Here is a 24,069-nt window from a genome sequence, read left to right on the forward strand (position 1 = left end):
GGTAGTTGCAAATCACGAAGAGTCATACCCGCCTCGGGGGCTGCGTCAGCTGAGTCGCAGCAGGATTTAGGTACCTATCTAAGTTATTCAACTTTGAAGTATTGAGGAATAGCAGGCGGCTGGCTGGGGCTGACTGCTCACGTCATGCCCTGCATTTCTCACAAGCAGAGGGCGATCCAGGTAGAAAAAGGAAAGGCATACTCGTCTACATCCAACATTAGCTGAGAATGAGACGATGAGTTCGACCATCGAGAGAAGGTTCCAAGATGCGTCTGGGAAAAACCGGAATATTCAAGATCTGAGGAAGCAAGTTGCCGAACGGAATGAATGGCCAGGCACCTGGATCCCGGTTTCCGTTCTAGCGGGATTTGGCAACAGCTCACTGGGATTTCCCAGTGGGGTGCTTTTTTCGCTCATGGCGTCTGACCATCCATGCTCACCACGGGCTTGGAGTGCGAAAATTCATGGATGTTGTACTCGGTACTGTACCTTAGGTACCTTTGTACACATGTACTTCTCTCAACACCAATGGAATCGACTTCGGTCGATCGCAACTGCCTCGCCTAATCGCCAGATACGTTACTCCAGGCCATCCCGGTCGCTTACCACCCCCCAAAGTGTACCTTAAAACAGCTTTCAGGCCAATCCCCATTGAGAGTTCTCCAGGATGGGCGTGTTGCCATCCAACGAAAATACTTCGCTCTGCTTAGCCATCCCCAGCAAGGCGAACCCCGGTGCACTTTCCAAATGCTCGGCCTCGACATCGTTTCTCTCCCTCCTCTGCCGCCTTCCGTTCTCCATGTCGTCCCATGCTTGTCCCATGCCTCACCCATGCCTCAGGCCCTAGTGCTTCCGTCGGCTGCCATATAACGTGTCTCTACTCGCGCTCATGCACATGCCTCCCGTCTCCAGATGATACCCTTGATCATCGACCAATGCGCAAACCTTTGACTGCTCGCCTCCACTTAAACGCTCGCCACCACGACTCAACCCCCATACACATCCCACTCACTCCATCTCCAACTCAGACCCTCAACGCTCCTGACACGCCGTCAAAGCAATCTGCCGCTTAATGCCCAAGCCCAACACACCCTCCTCAACCTGCCTGCCTCTCCTCCAACGATCACCACGAGCTCCAGTCCCTGACTAGCTCGAATGCAACCACCCACTCAACCTCGAATCGAACCTGTCGAGCGCATAACTCTAAGCCAGCTATAAGAACCCTCTCATTCCCTCACCCCGCATCGAAGCTTAGGCCACCAGCAACACCATCTGCCCCTCTCAACTCTCATCTAAGCCCAGACAACTCCCCTCCAGGCGACCTCAATATGCCTGCATTGACAAGAAGACCAAGCACGAGCCAGGCCTCCAGCCACGATTCTCACAGCCGGAGGAGCAATGACTCGTACGAGGCACATTCTACCACTCCGACTTCCATCTACACCTCCCCACGGCCATCAGATGCCAAGGCCCTGTCATCCTCAAGCAGCAGTGGAAGCTACACTTCGAGCACAAGCAAGCCCAGGCACCAGCGGTCGTATGGCAACTACCAAGAAGACATAAGCCCTGGTACATCTCTGTATCCGCGGTCATCGGTTGACACGTACGCTTCCACCACAGCTTCGGAGGAGGACCTAAAAGCTTTGGAACTCGACGCTACGGACGGCCCGATGGACTATGAGTACAGCAATATTCCTCCGCTGCCCATTTACCGTCGAGAAGTCATCGAACCCAACGTCCGCCCTTCCACACCGCCCGAGTTTGCGAAGCTGTTCCCATCCCTCAACAGATTCTCCATCCGCCACGATGAGCTGACCTCCGACGGCAACATGAACTTGCGCATAGACACTGTCGTGACTGGCCGGAGACGAACCGCCATCCAGCTCTTCCATCTGCGCATGTATGACCTGGCAAAGCGGGAGTTTTCGCTGCGACGCTACTGCCGTGACTCCGGCCGCGAGGTGTGTAACTCGAAGCGCAAGTACATTGAGCCCACAGCCCCAAAGCCGGCAAATGAGAGCGAGGGCGGTCGTCCGACTCTACAACGATCAGTGACGAGTGCCATAAAGACGTTGAGCGGTGGAGGTGGGAAACCCGGCTTTGGCAGGAGGAACTCGGGCGGTTCCATCTTTGGCCCTCGTTCACCACTCAGCAACACCAGCGTGAGGCCAGGAACCAGCAACAGCCATACCTCTTGTGATGGCGATGACGAGTACTTTGGAAATTCCACTTCGCGTTTGTCACTGACGAACAACCGACTCGGGCCCAAGGCGAAACCGCAGCGACCAATGCCCACCAACACCATCAAGCTCGAGTTCAGTAACTATGCCCGCGTCGATATCCACCGCCGCGGAAGCAGCAAGAACAAGCGATATGAGTTTGAGTGGTGGGGCCATGGCTACGCCTGGAAACGGTCTGTCGACAAGCAGCTTGGTTTGGTGTCGTTCCACCTCGTGCGTGACGCCAACGCCAACACCCCTGTCGCCCATATTGTGCCGGAGACAAGGTCGCCAAGTCAGGTGCTCGCCGATGAAAGCGCCGGTGGCTGGCTCCCTCCATGTTTCATGTGGTTCGCCGATGAGTCAATCCTCGATGCTATGACTGATGTTGCAGAGTAAGTACTTCTTCGCCCTTGTGACCACCCAAACGACTTCACCTCTTATTTCGGATGCTGATGTAGCCTCTGCAGTGTCATCATGGCAACCGGCCTCATGGCTCTGGTCGATAACTGTATCAAGGAGCGGTGGCAGACCAAGAAGATCCATCGCATCCCGGTGCCGTTGACCTCCAAGACAGTTGATGTTGCTCCCAAGGCGTTTATGCAGCACGTCTTTGGCCGCCGCAACTCGAACGAGGGGCATTATCACACGAATCCGCCCAGTGCTCTGCGCTTTATGTATCCCGTATCGGCCTACTAGAGACTGCAAACTCGACTTCTCTTATGACAGAGTGCCCTTTGATCGCCATTTCAAGGCGAGATGGGAGAAAAAGATCCAACCAACTTGGTCTATTTACGGAAAAGCTTGCCTGGAAGAGTCCAGGCGTCCTAGACTCCAGTCTTTCAGATACAGAAAGCGAAAAGCTGATCGTCTCGCTCCCCGGCTACGGACGCGTCGATTTTTGTTCCATATTGATCCTCATTTGGCTTCAAGCTGTTATACCTACTTTCGTGTCTCCATCTTCATCCTCGTCGCCACTGACGATTTTACTCACATATATCTATTCATGATATGTTTCATTTTTTGTCTTTTGTATGCTCTCGAGCTAATAGCATATTCGGGTTATTTATTGGGACTGGGACTGGGGTTTGGGGATGGATGGCACTGGCTAAGCATGGACATTCGGGAACTACATCATCATCATCATGGGAGATATGGAACACAGGACCGGAATGATTTATCTTTATTGGTGCATTGCGGGATGCGGAAGCATTGTACTGGCGATCGGGTATTTTTTGGGATGCTTGCGAATTGGGGGGAACCGGGGGTTTAACGAACACACTGGCATGTTGTACTACGACCTTACCTTTCTCCGCCAGGGTATCTTTTCTCTGTCCCATATCTGACATGGTAAATAAAATAAATAAAAAGCGATCCCGCTCTGATTTGAGATTTGAACATAAATGCACTTTTCATACCCTCGGAACGAACGCAACTGCTTGCTGGCCTTCGACTGAGGAGGAGTGAACGGAAACAGATGGGAGGCACATCTCTCAAACACAACGTTGTGCAAGGAGAAGCATCTCGACGCAGCCGTCCCGCGCTCAACCCCTCTCCTGTCTGTCCCACCCCCGATGTTTCCGAAGGTTCATCGTCCCCCTCTCTGCACGACCCGTTTCCCCACGGGAGGGTCTTGCCGTGAGTGGTCACGGCGGCCCGCTTGTGTAAATGGAACATGTTGTGGAATGTGGAATGCGACTTGCGGGGGGCGGGCGGGCAAGGAGACTATGGGGGAGGATAGGAACAGATTGTTGGAACGAGTCATTGCTTCTTTCTATCGAGACGTGACATCTATTATAGGGTACTCTATGGTGACGAGCTGGTTTGTATGGAAACCAAACGCGAAAAAAGGATTACTGAAAACAGTACACAGACATACAGGCCGGCAGGCAGGTAGGAAGGCCCGCCACCAAATTAACTCGCACTCTTTCTTGTGCGGGCAGTTTGACTCCTCGGGTTTAAAAAAACAGCCCACGCAGAAAAAGGAAAAAAAAGGGGGCGGAGCTCCCCGTTACACGATTAGCTCTTCCTTCCCCCCCAGGCCGGGAACCATCCTAACTATGGTCCACGCCATTGACGCCGTTGACACCGTTGACGCCGTTCACGAGATGCTCCCCATTGACGCCCTCGGACCCGTCCACGCTGCTGACCTCGCCGGTCCCATTAGCCAGGCCGCCGTCGCCGTTGGCCACGCCGCCGTCGCGCTGGTACTGGTCCCAGTTGGCCAGGACGTGGCCGATGCGGGGCGAGTTGGTGAGGCGGTAAACGTCCTCGAAGTACTCCCTCGTCAGCGCGAAGGGCTTGGCCGTGACGTTGGGGATGTACTTGCCGACCAGCTTGGCCGGGTCGATGGTCGTCTTGTTGATCTTCTTGAGCAGGAAGCTGCGGAAGGGCTTGACGCCCGACCGCAGGAAGGTCGAGTGGAAGGGCACGTCGATGCCGCGCAGCGGGATCGTCGCGAAGCCCCGCTCCAGCTCCAGCGGCGTCGGCTTGGTGTCCGTCTGGGCCGCGCAGCCCCGGATGATCTCCACGAGGTGCTCCTTCACCTCCTCGACGGTGAGGCTGGCCTTCATCTGCTCAATGTCGATCTTCTGCACCTTGAGGAAGTTGGTGACGCCTGTGAGGGTGTCGAGCGCGCGGAGGTCGCCGGCGCAGACGTACTGCATGTTGGCGATGTTGAAGTTGACGATCTCGAGCAGCCAGCCCGTTGTCTCGGCGATGTTGCCGACCACGAACCGGAGGGCCTCCTCGTTGAACGTCTTGGAGATGCGGCTAGGGTTGACGGCGCACATGCTGTAGTTGGAGCGCCCGGATGCGTCGCGCTCGACGGCCACCTGCATGGTCAGGCCGCGGTAGAAGACGACCGACACCAGCGACTCGATGGGCATGACGTCGGCCAGGGCTGCGAGCGCCGAGTACTCGCCGAGCGAATGGCCGGCAAAGGTGCTGTCCCGGGGGACAAGGCCCTTCGACTTCATGTCCTCGAAGCTGGCCTTCTCCATTAGCGTGAGAGCCGGCTGGGTGAACTGGGTGGCCGAGAGCAGGCCGGTTGGCGAGCGGTAAGTGTACGAGGTGGTGGTCTCGTTGATGTCCTTGAAAATGCGCTCCGACTTGATGGAGCCGTCGGCGGCAACGGTCTCGAAGGTCATGGCCATGTAATTCTGCCGGATGGCCTTGCCGCGGGGGCCGCCAAAGTGGATAGTAAGTTCCTTGGGGTTGTTCTTGACAATGTTGGTGATAGCAAAGCCTGTTCAAGAGTTAGCGGATTGCGGGGAGGCATGCTGTTATGACACACGACTGTGGACTTACCATAGGTATCCATGAGATACTTGTCTGCGCGATCCCACACTTCCTGGGCAACGGGGCTGCTGCCGTACAGCTCCATACCCATGCCCTGCTCCTGGGAGCCTTGACCAGTGAAGATATAGGCGGTGATGGGCTGCTCGATCTCTGCCTCGCCCTGGAGGACCGTTTCCTGCGTCTCCTTGTTGCTTGCCTCGACCTTGATGATCTTCCGGCCGGCAACCATGCCGACGTGCTGGAGCTTGACTTGGATGTCGTCATTGGGCAGAACCATGCCGACAAGTGATGCGTGGAAGCTACGGACACGACCAATGTTGTTCTCGGCGGCCCACGTCTCCACCAAGCTTCGAACAGCAGCGCTCGAATACATGCCGTGTGTGATTGTACCGGGCAGGGCAGCATAGCCTGCGAACACGCGGGAGACGTGGATAGGATTGAAGTCGCCCGATACGCGAGCATAAGTCTCGTTGGAGGCGGGCGCACGAAGGAGGAGGGGGGTCTTGCCGCTGAGAGGGATGGGGTTCTCAAAGTTGACGGGCTGTGCGATAGGAGTGCCGTACCGTTCGAGGTAGTCAATGACCGGGTTTCCGTGAGACTCTCCAGCCTCGTAGGTAACGCTGGCAACCTGGATCACCTCCTTGGTGGGAAGTTCCAGGAGGACCTGGCCTTGGGTCTCGACGCTGCTGAAGACGGTCCTGTTCTTGAAACGGACCAGGCTCTGCAGCTTGAAAGTCAGAGTCTGACCGAGCAGCTCCATTCCCAGGTTTGGCTGCTGGTCGAGGCAGAACCATTGCCTCGACAGGAGAACAGCAACGTCCTTGGAGGTGGCCAGATGCACCTGCATAGGCGTCTCCATCTTTCTCTGGAATGTGTTCTCGTAGTCGGTGTACACGCCACGGTAGAGGAACTGAGATGTGACCTCCATAACCGCCTCGCCATCACGCATGATCGTTCCGCAAACCTCAACCATCTTTCCGGATTCTTGGTTGATGACGGCGTTGATCTGTGCCGTGGTGGAAACCTCATCTCCCTTCTTCAAAGGCTCGGCGCCGGGCATCATGCGGAACTCGTTGGACAGATGAACAAGCTTCAGCAGGTCGCCGTCGATGGTCCGAGGGAAAATGGGCTTCGTGATGGCTTTCCATCCCACGACAATGGCGAAGTCCATTGGGGCATACATGACCTTGCCAGGGCGGTCAACGAATGCTTCGCCAGTATTTCCGACAGCATGGACGAATTCATTGATGGCTTCACTGGTAATAGTGGTCTTTCCTCCGTCGAACTTGCCGGCGAGAGGGGCATCCAGATCAAGGGGCTCATCGCCGAACCAGGCACGCCAGTAGAACTCTTTGATAGAATCATTCCGACCATCCATGATCTCGTGAATCGGCGCATAGCCGGCTTCCGGGTTGTACTTGAAGCGGAGGGGCAGAGGAACTGGCTTCCCGAGTGCTGTGCTGTCCTTGATCAGGTTCACCACAATTTCATCCTTGCCCACGAGCTTCGCCTCGATAACATCGACGTATTGGTTGTGTCGCGGCTGCTCCCTCACAATAATGACGGTATTGGCGGGATCATTCGGGTTCTGAATCTCAACAAAGAGACCGCGAGAAGGTGCAAAGATCCGCTTCATCGGGTTCGTCTGGTATTTTTGCCCTTGGACCAGGACGTCCGACATCAGCAGCGCATACCGCCAATTCCTGTTCGGTCCTGCCAAGAGCGACAACCACGACTCGACCGATGGGAGCTGGATGGCAGGAGACGAGGCAAGGCGGTAACTGTTCTTGTTCTCATCGTAAGACACAGTGAGGCCTTCGACATCATCCATGGGGATCTCGGGGTCACTGAGCCGGCCACCAAAGTACTCAACCGTGGGGATTGATGACTCCTGTCCAGAGTAGAAATCCCGGGCAAGGCCGGCAATGTGGGCATCATGAATGGCATCGAGAATGTCCTTGATGGGCTCGTCGACGACGGTCGAATACTTGGCCGCCATGGGTCCCTGGAGGATACATGTCCTGCCGACATCCTGGTCGATGACAGCCTCGAGATCTTCCGACTGCCAGAGGGAGTCCTTCTTGAAGAAGAACTCGAAGTTCTCATCTAGAGCAGGAATGAATGTCACAGGCTTCTGACCGGGGCGCTGGCAGAGGAGCAAGAAATGCTGGACATCCTGTGCGTTGATGATCTGGTTCTCCGCCTCAGGGTAGTGGGCCAAGATGCGCTCGACTGCCGAGTATGGCTCGTCGAGGTCAGCATAACTCTGGAGAAGGGATGGCTGGTTGGAGGCGGCCGTGAATCGCTCTTCCACCCGGTGAATAAAGTCTCCGGTGAGCTTGATGTAGGAAGGATCGATCCATCGAGACTCATGCTTGACATAGAGCAGGTCGGTCATCCTCCGCACGACCTCGCCGTACGTCATATCCTCGAGATCCACAGCCTGGCCGGCCTTGTTGCGCCCGAACCATACTTTCTGGAAGTCGTCGTTCAACTTCTTGATGATATAATCCCGGCTCTTCTTAAGCTCGGCCACCCGCTTCTCCTTGGGCAGGCTGAAGATCTTCTGGTCCATTTCGGCCCAGAACAGCACACCGCGGGTAGCAAGCTTGTGAATAGGCTCGCCCATTTCGGACCTGACAGTGATGACACCACCAGCCGGTCCCTTGTAGGTCTTCTCCCATTCGGAGTCGTCGAGACCCTCTGCCTCGACAATGGCCTTCTTGGCATTCTTGCTGGTGTGAGCCTCTTTGGCCACCATCATCCTGCTGCCAAACAGGCACCCGTCGAAGGGCATGGGAGGGTAGCCGTATTTGGTCGACCATTCACCCGTGATATACGGGTACGTGTCTGTGGCACCACCGAAGCCGCTTCCGGCCACAAGGATGATGTTCTCCTGTCGTCGGATACGACCGTACATGGCTAGGATTGGCGAGTGGAAGTCCTCAAACGAGTGATGACCACCACCACGACCACCGGTCCATTGGAGTATGACAGGGAATGTCGGGTTGGCTTTGGCAATGTTGATGACGGCTTGGATCGCTTCGCCGGAGCCAGGCTTGAAGGAGATGTGCTTCAGACCCAGGGTCTCGATGTATTCTTGAGCCACCTCGATAGACGGGACGCCGGCGCCGATGGTGAGGCCTTCGATGGGGACACCCTCGGCCCTCAACCGCCCGATCAGGGGGATCTGCCATCCCATGGCACGGGGGTTGACGTAGATCAGGTTGACAGAGATACCGCGGCCAGCAGGGATGGCTTTCTCGATCTTCTCGAGGGCAGCAGTCATGGTCTTGGCGTTGTAATAACCACCTCCGGCCAACTCGACGTGATAGCCAGCGTTCATGGTCGCAGCGACGAAGTCCCAGGGAACGGTCGCTGGAGTCATACCGGCAACCACTATTGGCGGGACTCCCAGCAGCCTGCTCATCTTTGTGTCCACATAGGTCCGTCCGCTGGCGGTCTTGACCAACCTCGGGCCATACTCCTTGACCCAGTCGATGGCATACTTGACCGCATGCTCCTCATCACGGTCGAAAAGCTCCGGCTTGTAGCCGACCTCGGTGACCGTCCCGTTCACTGTTCCGGCCAAGATCACTCGGACGCCCGTACCATCCTTGTTACGGCTGGTAAGTATTCCCAATCCGGAGATGCCGCCTGGGCCAAAGTCCAGCACGTGAGTGGCTCCAGGGAACACTGTGGCCTTCTCCCAGTGCACGGTGTCGCGGGTGATGAGCCGCACCAAGGTCGGGACGACATTGCCCTTGACCTCTTCTCTGAGGTCCTTGCCGGTATTGGTATCAAACACCGGGATCCCCAGACTCCGGGAATCGATGTGGATGTCCTTGACGTCCTCGTCGATCTGGACGGTAGCCTCGGCGAGGTATTTGCTGTGGAAAGGTGCTGTGATGGGCAGGAATCGGTTGACAAAACGGATTTTCCGCTCGGTAAAGGGGATTCTGGTCTGATCGAGACCCGTGGCCGCCTTGAGCTTCCGGAGCTGGAGGTTAAGACCATATAATGACATGGGAGGGCCGGTCACAACCAAGTTGCGTGGGCTGTTGATAAGGGAGATGGCGATGTGGCGGTCTGAAGGGAGGTACTGGTTCGTCTTGTCAATGTGCTTCTGAACTTCTGCTTGAGGAAGGTCCCGAATGCTAAGCATTGGCGTGGGGGTGCCCTCTCCATTGTCGATCGAATCCTGAAGCATCGTCGGAGTCATCGATGTGCGAGGGAACGTTTGCTGGCTGCGAGCGCCAATCCAGAAGAGGATCGTCAACGCCGACCTGGAAATCTCCGCATATGTGTCCCAAGAATCTGCTGCCGCGGTTACTGTCGCAAGCACGATTCCCTGAGAATGGCCGGTGGCGCCACTGATCCTGTCTCTCAGGATACCAGGGTGCAAGCCAAGTGATTTGCAGGTTACTTGGTAATGGGCGAGCTGAACCAGGCCGATCAAGGGGAAGCTGACCGGCGCCGAGACAAGATAGTCCACATCGGGAGTCGCATCAGGGCTTTGCAGCCAGGACATGACGTCCAAGCCCTTGGCGTAGAGCTTTTCAGCACTCGGGTGATTGGCGAGATTCTGGAGGAGGTCGGCGGCGTTAGAAATTAGGTCCCCAACAAAGGAGGGATACGTGTTGTAGAGCTCTCGCAGCTCCTCGAAGTATTCCTCGATGTTTCCCTGGCCTCCAAAGATATTGTAGATCTTGGCCGAGCCATCCTCGGCGGCGCGGAACAAGGCCGATTCGTGGGGCTTCATGGCACGGTTTGAGACTGAACGGGCAGCATAGTAGCTTCGGATGACCTCGAGCTTCTTCGCGTCGATTCCCGGGAGACTGGCTGCCAAGGTATGGACGTCGTTGCCTCTGAGGAAGGCTCGCTCAAACTCGTTAAGAATAAGCTTAAGCACCTCCTCGTATGAGCCCTGAGCATCGTCCTCGCCCTCGTCGACCTCATGGGCTACGAATCCCAGGTATCTGGCGACAAGCTCGGGAATGGATGAGGGCTCGTCATCCTGGGCAAGCTCGTCGGTTGGGGCGGGCAAGCTCGTGCTGAAGCGCTCTTTGAGCTGTGAGGCATGGAAGTGGAGGCCGGTAGGGATCAAGAACGACGTTTCGAGAGAGCCGTGGGAAATTGTGAGAGGCCGGAGCGAAGCCGAGGATCTAGGCGTAGAAACGCCCGTCTGAGGGCCAGTCCCGGAGCCGTACATATTTAAGGGGGTATTGTCCAAGAGAATACTGGCAGCTGGAGCAATAGTTAGCAATTGTGTTCCCTACCCTCAAATCCCCAACGTAGTGCTTGCTTACCAGAGCGACAATCGACCCTCGAGACTCAATCAAGAGCAGGAATCTGTAAGAATCGGCTCTAAGCTGCTAATTAGGGGTGTAGAGGGAGGAAGAGAGGGAGGTTCGGGGCAGGAGCTGTTCCAAGTGCCAGGTATCAAGCAAAGAGAGTCGCGGCGTGTGCCTTCTATCGTAGATGTTTAGTTTATTAGGCTGGCAAGGGTTGTTGGAAACAGACTCGCGTTGTGAAAGAGCGAAGCTCAAAAGTTCTTCTATCCTCTCTCTTGGGGTTTGCTCTTGATTGGTAGCTCGAAAACTGCCCAACAGTAAAATTACCTGGCGGACCCCTAGCGGACGAACGGTACTTTTCCCGATTGTCTCGCCAATTTTTTTTTAGTTCTTGTTGGGGCAAGGTCGAGGCCAACCGCCACGCGCGTCTCCCTGTCTGTGGCGACCCTGGCTTGGCAGGCCTTATGCAGCCGCTTACTGTGCAGTATGCACACCTCAGTCCAGGTCCGCTTCTGCAAAACGTGGCATCTCATTGGCTGGATACAGAGGTTTCTGGATGGTGGGGTGAGGTACCAATACTTTACGGGGAATTGGAGGGATTTAGCGTGCAGAAGTCTCTTCGGCATCCCAGGCGGATTCCCTCTGTCAATGTCAACGGGATAGTTACGGATTAGTAACGTAGGTAATGCAAGTTTAAGAATGTGCACCACGGAGCAAGCAATGGCCTCTCCGCAGTCCCTTTGAGGCTTGAAGACGGTCAGCAGAAGGCTTAAGGATGACCGTGACAGGTCTCCAACGCAGGCATCATCAAAGTCCAGGTTGCATGAGGCTTCATGTTGAACGATAAGATAAGGACCATATTCTGGCAGGAGTACGCGACGCGATGTGACATGCATGGCGTATTTGAACCGTTGCCACCCGCAGGAACTGGTGTGCTTTTTCTCGGGACCAGCAGTAAACCCTGAGATTGATATCGTTCCAATACCTACCCATCGCCTTGAAGTCATGGATACAAGGGTTTAAGTCCAGAATTGAATTTACGTCGGGAGAACGGAACACTGGACAGTCCCGTCTCTAACAGGGGACGACCTAATGGTGTTCACTGCCACGGCGGGATGTTGGGAGCCACGCGAGTTATTGTCATAGTTCTTCGGATAACCCTCCCAACGGTGCCCACAACGACGGGATCCAACGCAGAGGCTCCATGCTGCTGAACGTGTATTCAGCAGATGATAAACGTCATGTGTACTGATAGGAACTCCCCATGTACCTGAACAGTTATATGGGGGAAATACCTACCACGCCACCTATCCTATTTCGGCTAGTGCATTATGTTTGGTTGAGAAGCAAGGCGCGGCTTCGGCAAGGGTCAAGCTTGCGTGGAGCGACTGGCGGCCCCAAATTTCCAATTCAACAGTTGCGAATGACCTTTTTTTTCTTGCTGGTTGGCCCCCTTCACAGACACGACAACTTTAATCAACATCTCGGTCAAACAGGTGTTCGCCATCTGTTGAACGCTCCTTCATAGACACATCGGCTTCTTCCCGGACCTTCACTGCTCAATAATACACTTCCTCCCTTCCGTCCGGCGGTGTCTTGTCATTCATCCCCTTCTCGTCACGGTGTTTTCCCCCCCTTACCATCTACAATTATTTTCAACCATCCCTTCGACCTACCCTTCGATTTCGAGAGTTGGCACCTAACATCCCATGCCAACCATTGCCACTACTAATTAGACGATACCCGGCATTCTCCTCCTCCATATCATTTCCCCTGAACAGTGGTCGGTTGAACAACATCGACACCATGCGTCCCGAAGTCGAGCAGGAGCTTGCACACACGCTCCTCGTTGAGCTTCTCGCCTACCAATTCGCCTCACCGGTAAGATGGATCGAAACGCAAGATGTCTTCCTCGCCGAGAAGACAGCCGAGCGTATCGTCGAGATCGGTCCGGCCGACACTCTTGGCGTAATGGCAAAGAGAACACTTGCCTCGAAGTACGAAGCATACGACGCCGCGAAGTCCGTCCAACGACAGATTCTCTGCTACAACAAGGACGCAAAGGAGATCTACTACGATGTAGATCCGGTAGAGGACGAGCCAGAGCCCGCGGCTGCACCGGCTGCTAGCTCACCTGCCGCCCCTTCAGCCCAGGCTGGTGCTCCGGCGGCTGCCCCTCCCCCGAGTGCAGGCCCCGCTACCCAGGTCCCCGATGCTCCAGTCCCGGCCGTGGATATTGTCCGATCCCTCATCGCGCAGAAGCTGAAGAAGCCACTGCTTGAGGTCCCTTTGAGCAAGGCGATCAAGGACTTGGTTGGAGGTGAGTTGTGGTCAGGGCAGGACCTAGCATTGTCACGGAAGAAACTGACCACAATGTTCGATAGGCAAATCGACGTTACAGAACGAGATTCTTGGTGATCTCGGAAAGGAGTTCGGATCGACTCCTGAGAAGCCCGAAGACATCCCGCTTGACGAACTGGGTGCCTCGATGCAGGCCACCTTCGACGGCAACCTTGGCAAAACATCCCAGGGTCTAATCGCCCGCCTCATCTCCTCCAAGATGCCCGGAGGCTTCAACATCACAACTGCTCGGAAATACCTCGAGACACGATGGGGCCTGGCATCTGGCCGGCAGGATGGTGTTCTGCTGCTTGGCATAACGATGGAGCCGCCTGCTCGCCTTGGGTCCGAGAGTGACGCCAAGGCGTTCTTGGACGACGTCTCGCAGAAGTATGCCGTCAATGCCGGCATCAGTCTTTCCACTGCTGCGGCGGCTGGGCCGGCTGCTGGTGCCAGTGGCGGGATGATGATGGATCCGGCTGCCATTGACGCACTGACGAAGGATCAGAGAGCCCTGTTCAAGCAGCAGCTCGAGCTCTTGGCCAGGTATCTCAAGATGGACCTGCGTGCTGGAGACAAGGCCTTCCAGGCGTCCCAGGACTCGTCAAAGGTCCTCCAGTCGCAACTCGATCTCTGGATGGCCGAGCATGGTGATTTCTATGCTTCCGGCATCGAGCCAGTCTTCAGTCCTCTCAAAGCCCGTGTCTACGACTCGTCCTGGAACTGGGCAAGACAGGATGCACTCACCATGTATTTCGATATCATCTTCGGAAGGCTCCGGGCCGTTGATCGAGAGATCGTCAGCCAGTGCATCCGCATCATGAACCGGTCCAACCCGACTCTGCTGGAGTTTATGCAGTATCATATCGACAACTGCCCGACTGAGCGAGGCGAGACCTACAAGCTTGCCAAGGAACTCGGTGTTCAGCTAATTGAGAACTGCCGCGACGTTCTCGATATTCCTCCCGTCTACAAGGACGTCGCCGTCCCTACCGGCCCGCGGACGACGGTGGACGCGCGGGGCAATTTGAGCTACGAAGAAGTGCCCCGTGTCAGTTGCCGAAAGTTGGAGCATTATGTCCAGCAGATGGCAGAGGGCGGTAAGATCTCGGAATACGGCAATCGCACCAAGGTCCAGAATGATCTGTCCCGCATTTACAAGCTCATCAAGCAGCAACACAAGCTCTCCAAGACTTCTCACCTCGAGATCAAGAGCTTGTACGGCGAGGTCCTCCGGTCACTGGCCATGAACGAGAGCCAGATCCTCCCCAAGGACAACGGCAAGGCCAACGGCGTCGCGAAGAAGAATGGCCCCAAGACCAATGGCCACTCTAAGGGCAAGATCGAGACCATTCCCTTCCTTCACCTCCGGCGCAAGACGCGGCATGGCTGGGACTACAGCAAGAAGCTCACCGGCGTGTACTTGGACTGCTTGGAGCAGGCAGCGAGGGCCGGCATGACTTACACTGGCAAGTACGTCCTGATGACGGGTGCTGGTGCCGGGTCGATTGGTGCCGATGTCCTCCAAGGCCTCATCTCCGGTGGCGCCAACGTGGTGGTAACTACCAGCCGCTTTTCTCGGGAGGTTACCGAGTACTACCAGTCCATGTACGCGAGATACGGCTCTCGTGGGTCACAGCTCGTTGTCGTGCCCTTCAACCAGGGCAGCAAGCAGGATGTCGAGGCTCTCATCGACTACATCTACGACCCCAAGGCAGGCCTCGGATGGGATCTCGACTACATCGTGCCCTTCGCCGCCATCTCGGAAAATGGCCGCCAGATCGATGGTATCGACTCGAAGTCGGAGCTCGCCCATCGTATCATGCTCACCAACCTTCTCCGCCTCTTGGGCTGTGTTAAGACTCAGAAGTCCTCGCGCGGCTTCGAGACCCGTCCTGCACAGGTCATCCTGCCCCTTTCTCCCAACCACGGCACATTCGGCAACGACGGTCTTTACTCCGAGTCGAAGCTTGCGCTGGAGACCCTGTTCAACAGATGGCATGCCGAGGACTGGGCACAGTATTTGACCATCTGCGGCGCCATCATCGGCTGGACTCGAGGCACTGGTCTCATGTCTGGCAACAACGTTGTTGCCGAAGGCGTCGAGAGCCTTGGGGTTCGCACCTTCTCCCAGCAAGAGATGGCCTTCAACCTGTTGGGACTCATGTCTCCGACCATCGTGGATCTCTGTCAGAATGAGCCCGTCTTCGCCGATCTCAACGGCGGCCTGCAATTCCTTCCCAACTTGAATGAGACCATGACCAAGATTCGCAAGGACATTATGGAGACCAGCGACATCCGCAGAGCGATCAGCAAGGAGGCGGCCATTGACAACACCATTGTCAACGGCAAGCAATCCGAGGCCCTCTACCAGAAGAAGGTCGTTGAGCCTAGGGCCAACATCAAGTTTGAGTTCCCGAATCTACCCGATTGGAAGTCTGATGTCGCTCCGCTCAATGAGAGCCTCAAGGGAATGGTCGACCTTGAAAAGGTGATCGTCGTCACGGGCTTCGCCGAGGTTGGACCTTGGGGTAACTCCCGGACACGGTGGGAGATGGAGGCCAACGGCGAGTTCTCCATCGAAGGTTGCGTGGAGATGGCCTGGATCATGGGTCTGATCAAGAACCACAATGGCCCCATCAAAGGCAAGCAGTACTCTGGCTGGGTTGATGCCAAGACTGGCGAGCCAGTCGACGACAAGGATGTCAAGCCGAAGTATGAGAAGTACGTACTCGAGCATTCGGGCATCCGCTTGATCGAGCCAGAGCTGTTCGAGGGCTACGATCCCAACAAGAAGCAGCTGCTGCACGAGGTCGTCATTGAGGAGGACCTTGACCCCTTCGAGGCATCCAAGGAGACCGCCGAGGAGTTCAAGCGCGAACACGGTGACAAGGTTGAGATTTTTGAGATCCCGGAGAGCGGACAGTACACTGTTCGCCTAAAGAAGGGAGCGGCCCTCTGGATTCCCAAGGCCCTTCGCTTCGACCGCCTCGTGGCTGGTCAGATCCCTACGGGCTGGGACGCCAAGAGATACGGCATCCCCGAAGACATCATCTCTCAAGTTGACCCTGTGGCCCTCTTTGTTCTGGTCTCGACTGTCGAAGCACTCCTGTCGGCCGGTATCACGGATCCTTACGAATTCTACAAGTATGTCCACGTCTCCGAGGTTGGCAACTGTGTCGGTTCCGGAATGGGTGGTGCCGCCGCTCTTCGCGGGATGCATCGTGACCGCTTCCTAGACAAGCCTCTCCAGAACGATATCCTCCAGGAATCATTCATCAATACCATGAGCGCCTGGGTGAACATGCTCCTCATCTCGTCCTCTGGCCCCATCAAGACACCGGTCGGCGCTTGCGCTACTGCTGTCGAGTCTGTCGACATCGGCTATGAGACGATCATGGAGGGCAAGGCGCGGATCTGCTTCGTCGGTGGTTTCGATGACTTTGGCGAGGAGGGCTCGTATGAGTTCGCCAACATGAAGGCAACCAGCAATGCCGTCGACGAATTTGCGCACGGCCGCACACCAAAGGAGATGTCGCGCCCTACCACGACGACCCGGAACGGCTTCATGGAGTCCCAGGGCTGCGGTATCCAAGTCATCATGACGGCCAAGCTCGCGTTGGAGATGGGCGTGCCAATCTACAGCATTCTTGCCCTCACAACCACCGCGTCCGACAAGATTGGACGATCGGTTCCCGCCCCCGGCCAAGGTGTTCTCACCACTGCGCGGGAGCATGCTAGCAAGTTCCCCTCGCCTCTTCTTGATATCAAGTACCGCCGCCGCCAAATCGAGCTCCGCAAGAGGCAGGTCAATCAGTGGAAGGAGTCGGAGCTTGAATTCCTCTCAGACGAAGTCGAAGCCATGAGGGCCCAAGGAGCCAAGTTCGATGAGAAGGAGTACATGACCGACCGCGCGCACCACATTGAGAAGGAAGCTGCTCGGCAGGTGAAGGATGTCCTTCGTAGCCTTGGCAATAACTTCTGGAAGAACGACCCGTCCATTGCTCCTCTGCGTGGTGCTTTGGCGACCTGGGGCCTAACGATTGACGATCTCGGCGTCGCTTCTTTCCACGGAACATCCACCAAGGCCAACGACAAGAACGAGTCGTCGGTTGTCTGCCAACAGCTGGCCCACCTTGGGCGGCAGAAGGGCAACGCCGTCCTCGGCATTTTCCAGAAATACCTCACCGGTCACCCCAAGGGTGCTGCCGGTGCTTGGATGATGAACGGCTGCTTGCAGGTGCTCAACACCGGCCTCGTGCCTGGCAACCGCAACGCCGACAATGTCGATAAGGTGATGGAGCAGTTCGACTACATCGTCTATCCCAGCCGCAGCATCCAGACGGACGGCATCAAGGCATTCTCTGTCACGTCCTTCGGCTTCGGCCAGAAGGGTGCCCAGGCCATTGGCGTTCACCCGAAGTACTTGTACGCGACTCTGGACGAGGCGTCGTACAATGCGTACTGCGCCAAGGTCGAGTCCCGCCAGAAGAAGGCATACCGGTTCTTCCACAACGGCATGATCAACAACACCCTCTTCGTCGCCAAGACGCACGCGCCATACACTGATGAGCAGCTCAGCTCCGTCCTCCTCAACCCCGACGCCCGCGTTGTTGCAGACAAGAAGACGGCCGAGCTCACGTACCCGTCAAACTTTATGAAGTTGTCCGAGAAGAGCAACTCGTCCACTGCGACAAAGTCAACCATCCAGATGGTCGAGCAGTTGGCGCAGAAAATGGAGTCGAAGAACAACAAGGTCGGCGTCGATGTCGAGGACATTGCCTCGATCAATATCGACAATGAGACATTCGTGGAGCGCAACTTCACGGATCGGGAGATTGAGTATTGCCAGCAGGCGGCCAGCCCGCGGAGCTCGTTCGCTGGCCGCTGGAGTGCGAAGGAGGCCGTGTTCAAGTCGCTGGGCGTCGCAAGCAAGGGAGCAGGCGCGCCGCTGAAGGACATTGAGGTTCTCAGCGATGAGAAGGGTGCCCCCAAGGTTACTGTAAGCTTTTCCTCCCGTTTTCCGGGTTTCCGTGCGACTCGTTGCTAATACTCATGTTACAGCTTCACGGTGATGCTGCGGCCGCGGCCAAGCTGGTTGGGTTGAAGGAGATCAATGTCTCCATCTCTCACTCTGACAGCCAGGCTATTGCTATCGCAGTGGCTTCCTTCTAAGCAAGCTGGAAGCTCTTCAGGCCTTACACGTTCCTTTTCCCCATTTTATTGTTTGTACATCACCGTGTATATAAATACGGGTCCGCTAGGATTGGAAGGGTCCCTCTTTGTAATTCGAACGTGCCGCAGTTTTAGATAGAGAGTGGCCGCCACAGTAGAAGTAGAGATATCTTTCTGAGAACACGGAATACTTGTCGTTTACTGTTCTTCAAACTCGCGTCTCCGTACGTATGAAATCCAAGCATCCCCGTGTAGCACCTGCCGAAACTCCGTCCTCCCAGCAAACAGTCGGTAAGCGGGTAGGACGGGAGCGGGAGTCATGGACAGCGTGCCACATGCAGCAAGCTGTTCAACGGGGGTCTCCGCGGCGGACCGCCCGGATCCCGCCGCCTCCGCTACAGTGCTTCAATGGCAAATCACACGGAGTGTTAACTATGTACCGAGGTACTTCATGGCCTCTATCAGTCGTAGATAACGTCCACCCATACTGCCAGGCCAACCACTGATTGCGTCCAAGCAGAGAGCTGATCAGAATTGTTATCAAGGGCCTCCAGAACAGAACCGGGTCGCACTGCAACCTACGCAGTGACTGACGGGCTCAAAAAATGGCCGGCCAAAACCAAATCTTTCTCGGCACCTTCATCCACAGTAAGGCGCTGGATGAGCTCGAGTATTTTCACGAGACGGCAGTGCTCGTTGACAAGGAGGGCAAAATTGTTCGCATAGAGCGCGGTTATGATTTGGAGAAGGCCAGGGAGAACTTGTTCCCCGGCCTGGGCTGGTCGTCCGAGGATGTAGCTGTTCACGTTTGCAGGGATGGGCAGTTCTTCTTCCCCGGCTTTGTAGGTAGGTGACTCTAGTTGGGCCACTGGAGGCCGTGGCCGCTTACTCCTTATCCCTGGGGCACGAATGTGTCTGAGTTGATGTTCCCAACCCAGCGTCGGGCCTCCTTCAGGCTGCTGCGCCTCTGGTTCTTTCCCAGAGCCGTGACACGCCGACAGCTAACAAATCCCCCCCCCCCCAGACACCCACCTGCATGCTTCGCAGTATCCAAACGTCGGCATCTTCGGCAAGTCGACGCTCCTGGACTGGCTGATCACATACACGTTCCCGCTCGAGGCGTCGCTCTCGGACCCGGCCAAGGCGCGCAGCGTGTACACGCGGTGCATCCGCAAGACGCTGTCGCACGGGACGACGTGCGCGGCGTACTACGCGACCATCGACGTGGCGGGCACGAACCTCCTGGCGGACCTGTGCCTGGCGGCGGGCCAGCGCGCCCTGGTCGGCCGCGTGTGCATGGACCGCCTCAGCCCGGACTGGTACCGCGACGCCGACGCGGCCGGGGCGGTGGCGGCGGCGCGCGCCAGCATCGAGCACATCCGACGGCGGGACCCGTCGGGGACCCTCGTGCGGCCCGTCATCACGCCGCGGTTCGCGCCGGCCTGCTCCGAGGAGCTGCTCCGGGAGCTGGGCCGCCTCGCCGCGGAGACGGATCTGCCGGTGCAGACGCACATCTCGGAGACGGAGGCGGAGGTCGCGCTGGTGGGGCAGCTGTTCCCGGACGGCGGGTCGTACGCACAGGTGTACGACGGCTTCGGGCTGCTGACGCGGCGCACCATCCTCGCGCACGCGGTGCACCTGACCGACGACGAGGCGCGCCTCGTGGCGGCGCGCGGCGCGAAGGTCAGCCACTGCCCGTGCAGCAACAGCGCGATCACGTCGGGCGAGGCGCGCGTCCGCCGCCTGCTGGACCTCGGGGTGGCGTGCGGGCTCGGCACCGACGTCAGCGGCGGGTACAGCGCGTCGGTGCTGGAGGCGGCGAGGCTGGCCAGCCTGGTGAGCAGGCACGTGGCCATGGGGGGCGACGAGCGGGCCAAGCTGAGCGTCGAGGAGGTGCTGTTCCTCGCGACCAGGGGCGGCGCCGAGGTGGTCGGCCTGGAGGGGACGGTCGGCGCGTTCGAGGTCGGGATGGAGTGGGATGCGCAGCTGGTCGGGCTGGCGAGGGTCGACGCCGCGGGCGAGGTTGGGGACGAGGACGACGGGAATGTCGACGTGTTTGGGTGGGAGAAGTGGGACGAGAAGGTGGCGAAGTGGCTGTTTAACGGCGACGATAGGAACACGAAGAAAGTCTGGGTTAGGGGGCGGCTGGTTCATGAGAGGAAGTAAAGGTGCCCTTCATTCTTCCTTGGCCACCTTTAGACGGCTGGTGTGGCAGGCTGGAGTTGACAAGATAGATCGAGTTGGGCTTCACGGAGAGATGTTGCGTTCCATAGAGCAGAGGCATAGAGACAGAGCTCAGGCAGGTGTCCTTTGGGGTCTTGCTATCTAATCATGGAATTTCAGGGATATCGTTCCATATGACCGTCAAAGGCGAGGAGCAGCGAGGACGGCTCAACCACAAGTCCACCACATGTGTGCTCCTAGGATCTGACACTCGCCCCTCCCCCTCAGCTTCCATTATTTGTGATAGATCTAACTAAGATCTGAAAAGCGACCCTAATTGGGGCTGTGGGTAGGTAAATCAGCAATATTTTGGTAGACTTGTGATATCGTCTCTATTCTGTCACCGACCACAACCATGTGGTTCCTAGCTCTCCCCCAGCCACCCCGCAGCACAGCTCCCGATCATAGCTCTCGTCGGATAGGACTGGGATTATCGTTATGTTTTAAAAAGAATGGCATATCTATTATTGCTATTATTGGAATGCAGCCACTACTAGTTCTGGGGCTGAATTTGAAAAGGAGTCTGCTGGTGTCCCACGTTCTTGGCCAAGCAGCTCCGGCAATCGGTTACACTAGTGTACATAGAAGTACAGCCACACAGCATGGGCCAATGTGCCATCGATGGGAAATGAGGCACAGCCACGACGCCACAGAAGTGGTTCCCCGCCCGTGATAACAAGGGACTTCGGAATCATCATCGCCATCTCTTCCTCGGTGTGTCAAAATGGGCAAACGTTCAGTGCTCTATTTCGGGGATTCTCATTCGTGCATCCCATGGACCTTCAGCACCGTGGCTGTTGACCCCCATGGCTCGAATTTCTCCCCCCCCCTTTTCTGCGCAGCACAGCACCATGTCGATCGAGGTGCTTCACGCGTTGGAAGACGGGACAGCAAATCGCTTGCATGTTTACTAGCGTATTTCTCGCTTCAGCTCTCCTTTCCTAGCCACATGTCTGGCGAATGGGAAGGCGCGAAAATTCCATCAAGTGATGAACTCGCAGGGCTGGCCGCATTAAGCCTTGGGCTCAACCATCGACAACCCAGCATTCAAGCCATGGCGGCCTCAGCCCTTGGCAATGGCGCTGGTTGGCAACACTTTTGTGGCCATGGGTTGGCCATTCGCATTCCAGGGATCAAGTGATAAAAGGCCAGCCGTTTCCCCTTGGTGAATGAGAGAAGTTCGTGGCAACCCTGTCAATCCTAACTTTTCCCAGTCATCTTGCTTCGCTTCTCAGACTTCAGACTTCAGACTTCCTACGAAGATACTACCACTGCCTTGATCAAAGATGTCTTCAGCAAGGGGATTGCTAGCAACGGGAGTGCCTCCCGCCCCCGTCTGGCTCCTTTACATCAAGTATGCCATTCTTGGACTTGCGGTCGTCGTCCTGGCTCTTTCCGCCTACGCCTGCTCCTTCTTCGGTGGAGGCGCCGCCGGATTCTTGATCTTCATTGTAAGTGCGACACAAGGAATCGCGCCTCTAGCTACGAGGAGTGCGGCCTTGGGGAACCATGGCTAACAATCTCCTTCTCCGCAGGCCATCAAGACGATAATTATTTACGGCGGCGCCATCGCTCTCGAGATCTACGCGCCTCAGTACTACTTCCGTATTGGCCTCCTCATCGCGTATTGTCTGGGTGTCATCTTCTGGCTCAGCGCTTGGGCTTGGGCCGCGTCCACCGCTGCCTTCTGGCTCTCCTGGGCCGTCTACAGCCATGGCACAGGCGGGGCCTTGGCTGGCTGCGCTGCTCTCGGCGCTGTCGCTTGGTAAGTTATCCCACCAATCTTTGCCCTATTCAGCCTCCACAATCCGGTACGACGAGTGGCTGACATGTATCCCCCTCCTAGGATCCTGTCGATCGTCAACTTGGTCTTCTTCATCAAGGCCTGCCTCGCCGACGCGCCTCCTGCTACCGGCGCTCACCAGGCCGAGCTTGGCCAAGTGAAGCAGGACCCCATTTCGACCCCGTCCCCGGCCCCGGCTGCGGCCGCGACCGAATACCCTACCGGCCAGTACCCTCAGGCCGAGTATGCCCAGCCTAACCCGTACCCTGCCGAGCAGCAGTACCCAGTTCAACCAACCCAGCCAGCTCAGCATTATCCCGCTCAGCAGTAAACAGAGTGGCGCAGATTCCCCCGTCAATGGCCACTTGGTTGCTTCCACCACCTTTCTGATTTATAATTGATCTTGGGTCGCCTTTCATCTTCTCTTTTCTTTTCTTGTCTTTGGGTCAGGGGTTTGGTGGTCAAGTGTACGGGAAGAGCAAGCTGCTCACAATCTAAGATACCAATTTTCCTTGAGAACTACATGCACATACATACCTTGATATGCCTTAATACAGGGTATTTCTTTCAAATCTGTTGCCATTTCTGCAAGTACCTTTGAGCAATGAAGCCCCGACTTGGCGGCTTCGCTTCGCCTCCAGGCAGCCTGCTATCTGAAATGCTGAGCCAGCAATTCCCCACCCCTGCCGACCAAGACGAGTCGATATGGCCGGCCATCGTGTGTGTGCGGCGATTATATTCATTGATCAGTCATGCATTTGCACCTACTTTTCTGACAAGCTTTCTGTTAGGGTGGGGGATAAGGACGATCGCCCTTCTCAATGACGCCCTCTGGCAGCAGCTATTTCCCGTACAGACAACTGAGCCTTGCGCAATAACAAGGTGTGTTCATTACGAGCCATCCGATGGCTAGATGAATCTACCTTATGCTTCAAGAATGACACTGTTGAGGTGATCTACTATTCCAATGGCCTTACCTCCTGCGTGGCTTTGAGTGAAGACATTGCAACGAAGGTTTTCGACAAGGCAGGTAACAATGGGCCATCATTGAGTATTAATGAATCTTGACTTGCTATTCCCTAATCATTTCAACAGAGTAGGGTCACCGACTACTTGCAGACGACGAGGTGAGTCTACAATTTCTAGGTAGCAGCCTTCCATGGTGTTGCCTTTCAAGTGCATCACCACGACGCTTGCAATCCATAGCTTGCGATCTCATAGGCTAGCGCGCCCTTCTTCTGATCTCTGAAGTATCTGTGAAGGGCTGTCTGTCTGTTAATGGGGTGTGCTAGTGCCGGTTATCTCTGTGAGCAAGTTGTATCAGGTAGAGTATCACGATGATTCATCCAAGACAATCATTCAGAGCCACTTTCAAGTGGGGGCGCTCTGCTGTTCTGCGTAAACCTAGGAGGGACTCTCAGATATAAATACCTGCCTCTCCCCCTGCCTAGGTATGTTTCTCTTTTTTCCTCCAGGCTCAACCAGCTCTCGAGCCAGGCATTTAGGCCTGGCGGGCTGCCTGGGGATGTGAGCCCTGCCACTGCATCCTCAAGTGTTTCTACTTATACGCGCCTCTGCGCACCTGCTGGCTTCTTTTCCTTTGTCTTTCTAGTCTTCCCTTATTTCGCTAAGTTCTTAGCTATGGTTTCCGACCCCAAATGCTAGCTAAAAGAGCTGCCCTACCGCTCCCCAAGGCGTCGTCAATGTCAACAAAGCAACTGAGAACCTCTGCGCC

The 24,069-nt window shown here is 56.2% G+C and overlaps 5 protein-coding genes across 5 annotated transcripts; 4 read left to right on the forward strand and 1 right to left on the reverse strand.

Moving 5' to 3' along the window:
• Positions 1-1,201: 1,201 nt before the first annotated feature.
• QBC33DRAFT_41076 (uncharacterized protein) lies at positions 1,202-3,077 on the forward strand. The gene is made up of 2 exons (XM_060424117.1): positions 1,202-2,614; positions 2,690-3,077. Exons 1-2 carry the CDS (start codon positions 1,329-1,331, stop codon positions 2,916-2,918), a joined length of 1,515 nt encoding a protein of 504 aa, XP_060284207.1. The 5' UTR covers positions 1,202-1,328; the 3' UTR covers positions 2,919-3,077.
• Positions 3,078-3,967: 890 nt separating this feature from the next.
• On the reverse strand, positions 3,968-11,156 carry QBC33DRAFT_569040 (putative fatty acid synthase). Its single transcript, XM_060430524.1, has 2 exons — positions 5,529-11,156; positions 3,968-5,466 (listed from the first exon to the last, which is right to left on the reverse strand). Exons 1-2 carry the CDS (start codon positions 10,729-10,731, stop codon positions 4,274-4,276), a joined length of 6,396 nt encoding a protein of 2,131 aa, XP_060284208.1. The 5' UTR covers positions 10,732-11,156; the 3' UTR covers positions 3,968-4,273.
• Positions 11,157-12,266: 1,110 nt separating this feature from the next.
• QBC33DRAFT_535930 (fatty acid synthase subunit alpha) lies at positions 12,267-18,529 on the forward strand. The gene is made up of 3 exons (XM_060427659.1): positions 12,267-13,133; positions 13,198-18,155; positions 18,218-18,529. The coding sequence occupies exons 1-3, from the start codon at positions 12,620-12,622 to the stop codon at positions 18,326-18,328; spliced, it is 5,583 nt and encodes a 1,860-aa protein (XP_060284209.1). The 5' UTR covers positions 12,267-12,619; the 3' UTR covers positions 18,329-18,529.
• A 404-nt stretch (positions 18,530-18,933) lies between these two features.
• QBC33DRAFT_584739 (Metallo-dependent hydrolase) lies at positions 18,934-20,700 on the forward strand (the record flags this gene model as incomplete). The annotated part of the gene is made up of 2 exons (XM_060431411.1): positions 18,934-19,174; positions 19,353-20,700. The coding sequence occupies 2 exons, from the start codon at positions 18,934-18,936 to the stop codon at positions 20,492-20,494; spliced, it is 1,383 nt and encodes a 460-aa protein (XP_060284210.1). The 3' UTR covers positions 20,495-20,700.
• Positions 20,701-21,837: 1,137 nt separating this feature from the next.
• On the forward strand, positions 21,838-22,665 carry QBC33DRAFT_514288 (uncharacterized protein; the record flags this gene model as incomplete). Its single annotated transcript, XM_060426036.1, has 3 exons — positions 21,838-22,002; positions 22,087-22,316; positions 22,398-22,665. 3 exons carry the CDS (start codon positions 21,838-21,840, stop codon positions 22,663-22,665), a joined length of 663 nt encoding a protein of 220 aa, XP_060284211.1.
• Between the last annotated feature and the right edge of the window lie 1,404 nt (positions 22,666-24,069).

This window comes from Phialemonium atrogriseum, assembly GCF_030411735.1.
Source record: "Phialemonium atrogriseum strain 8032-3 unplaced genomic scaffold QBC33scaffold_10, whole genome shotgun sequence".
Lineage (NCBI taxonomy): Eukaryota > Fungi > Ascomycota > Sordariomycetes > Cephalothecales > Cephalothecaceae > Phialemonium > Phialemonium atrogriseum.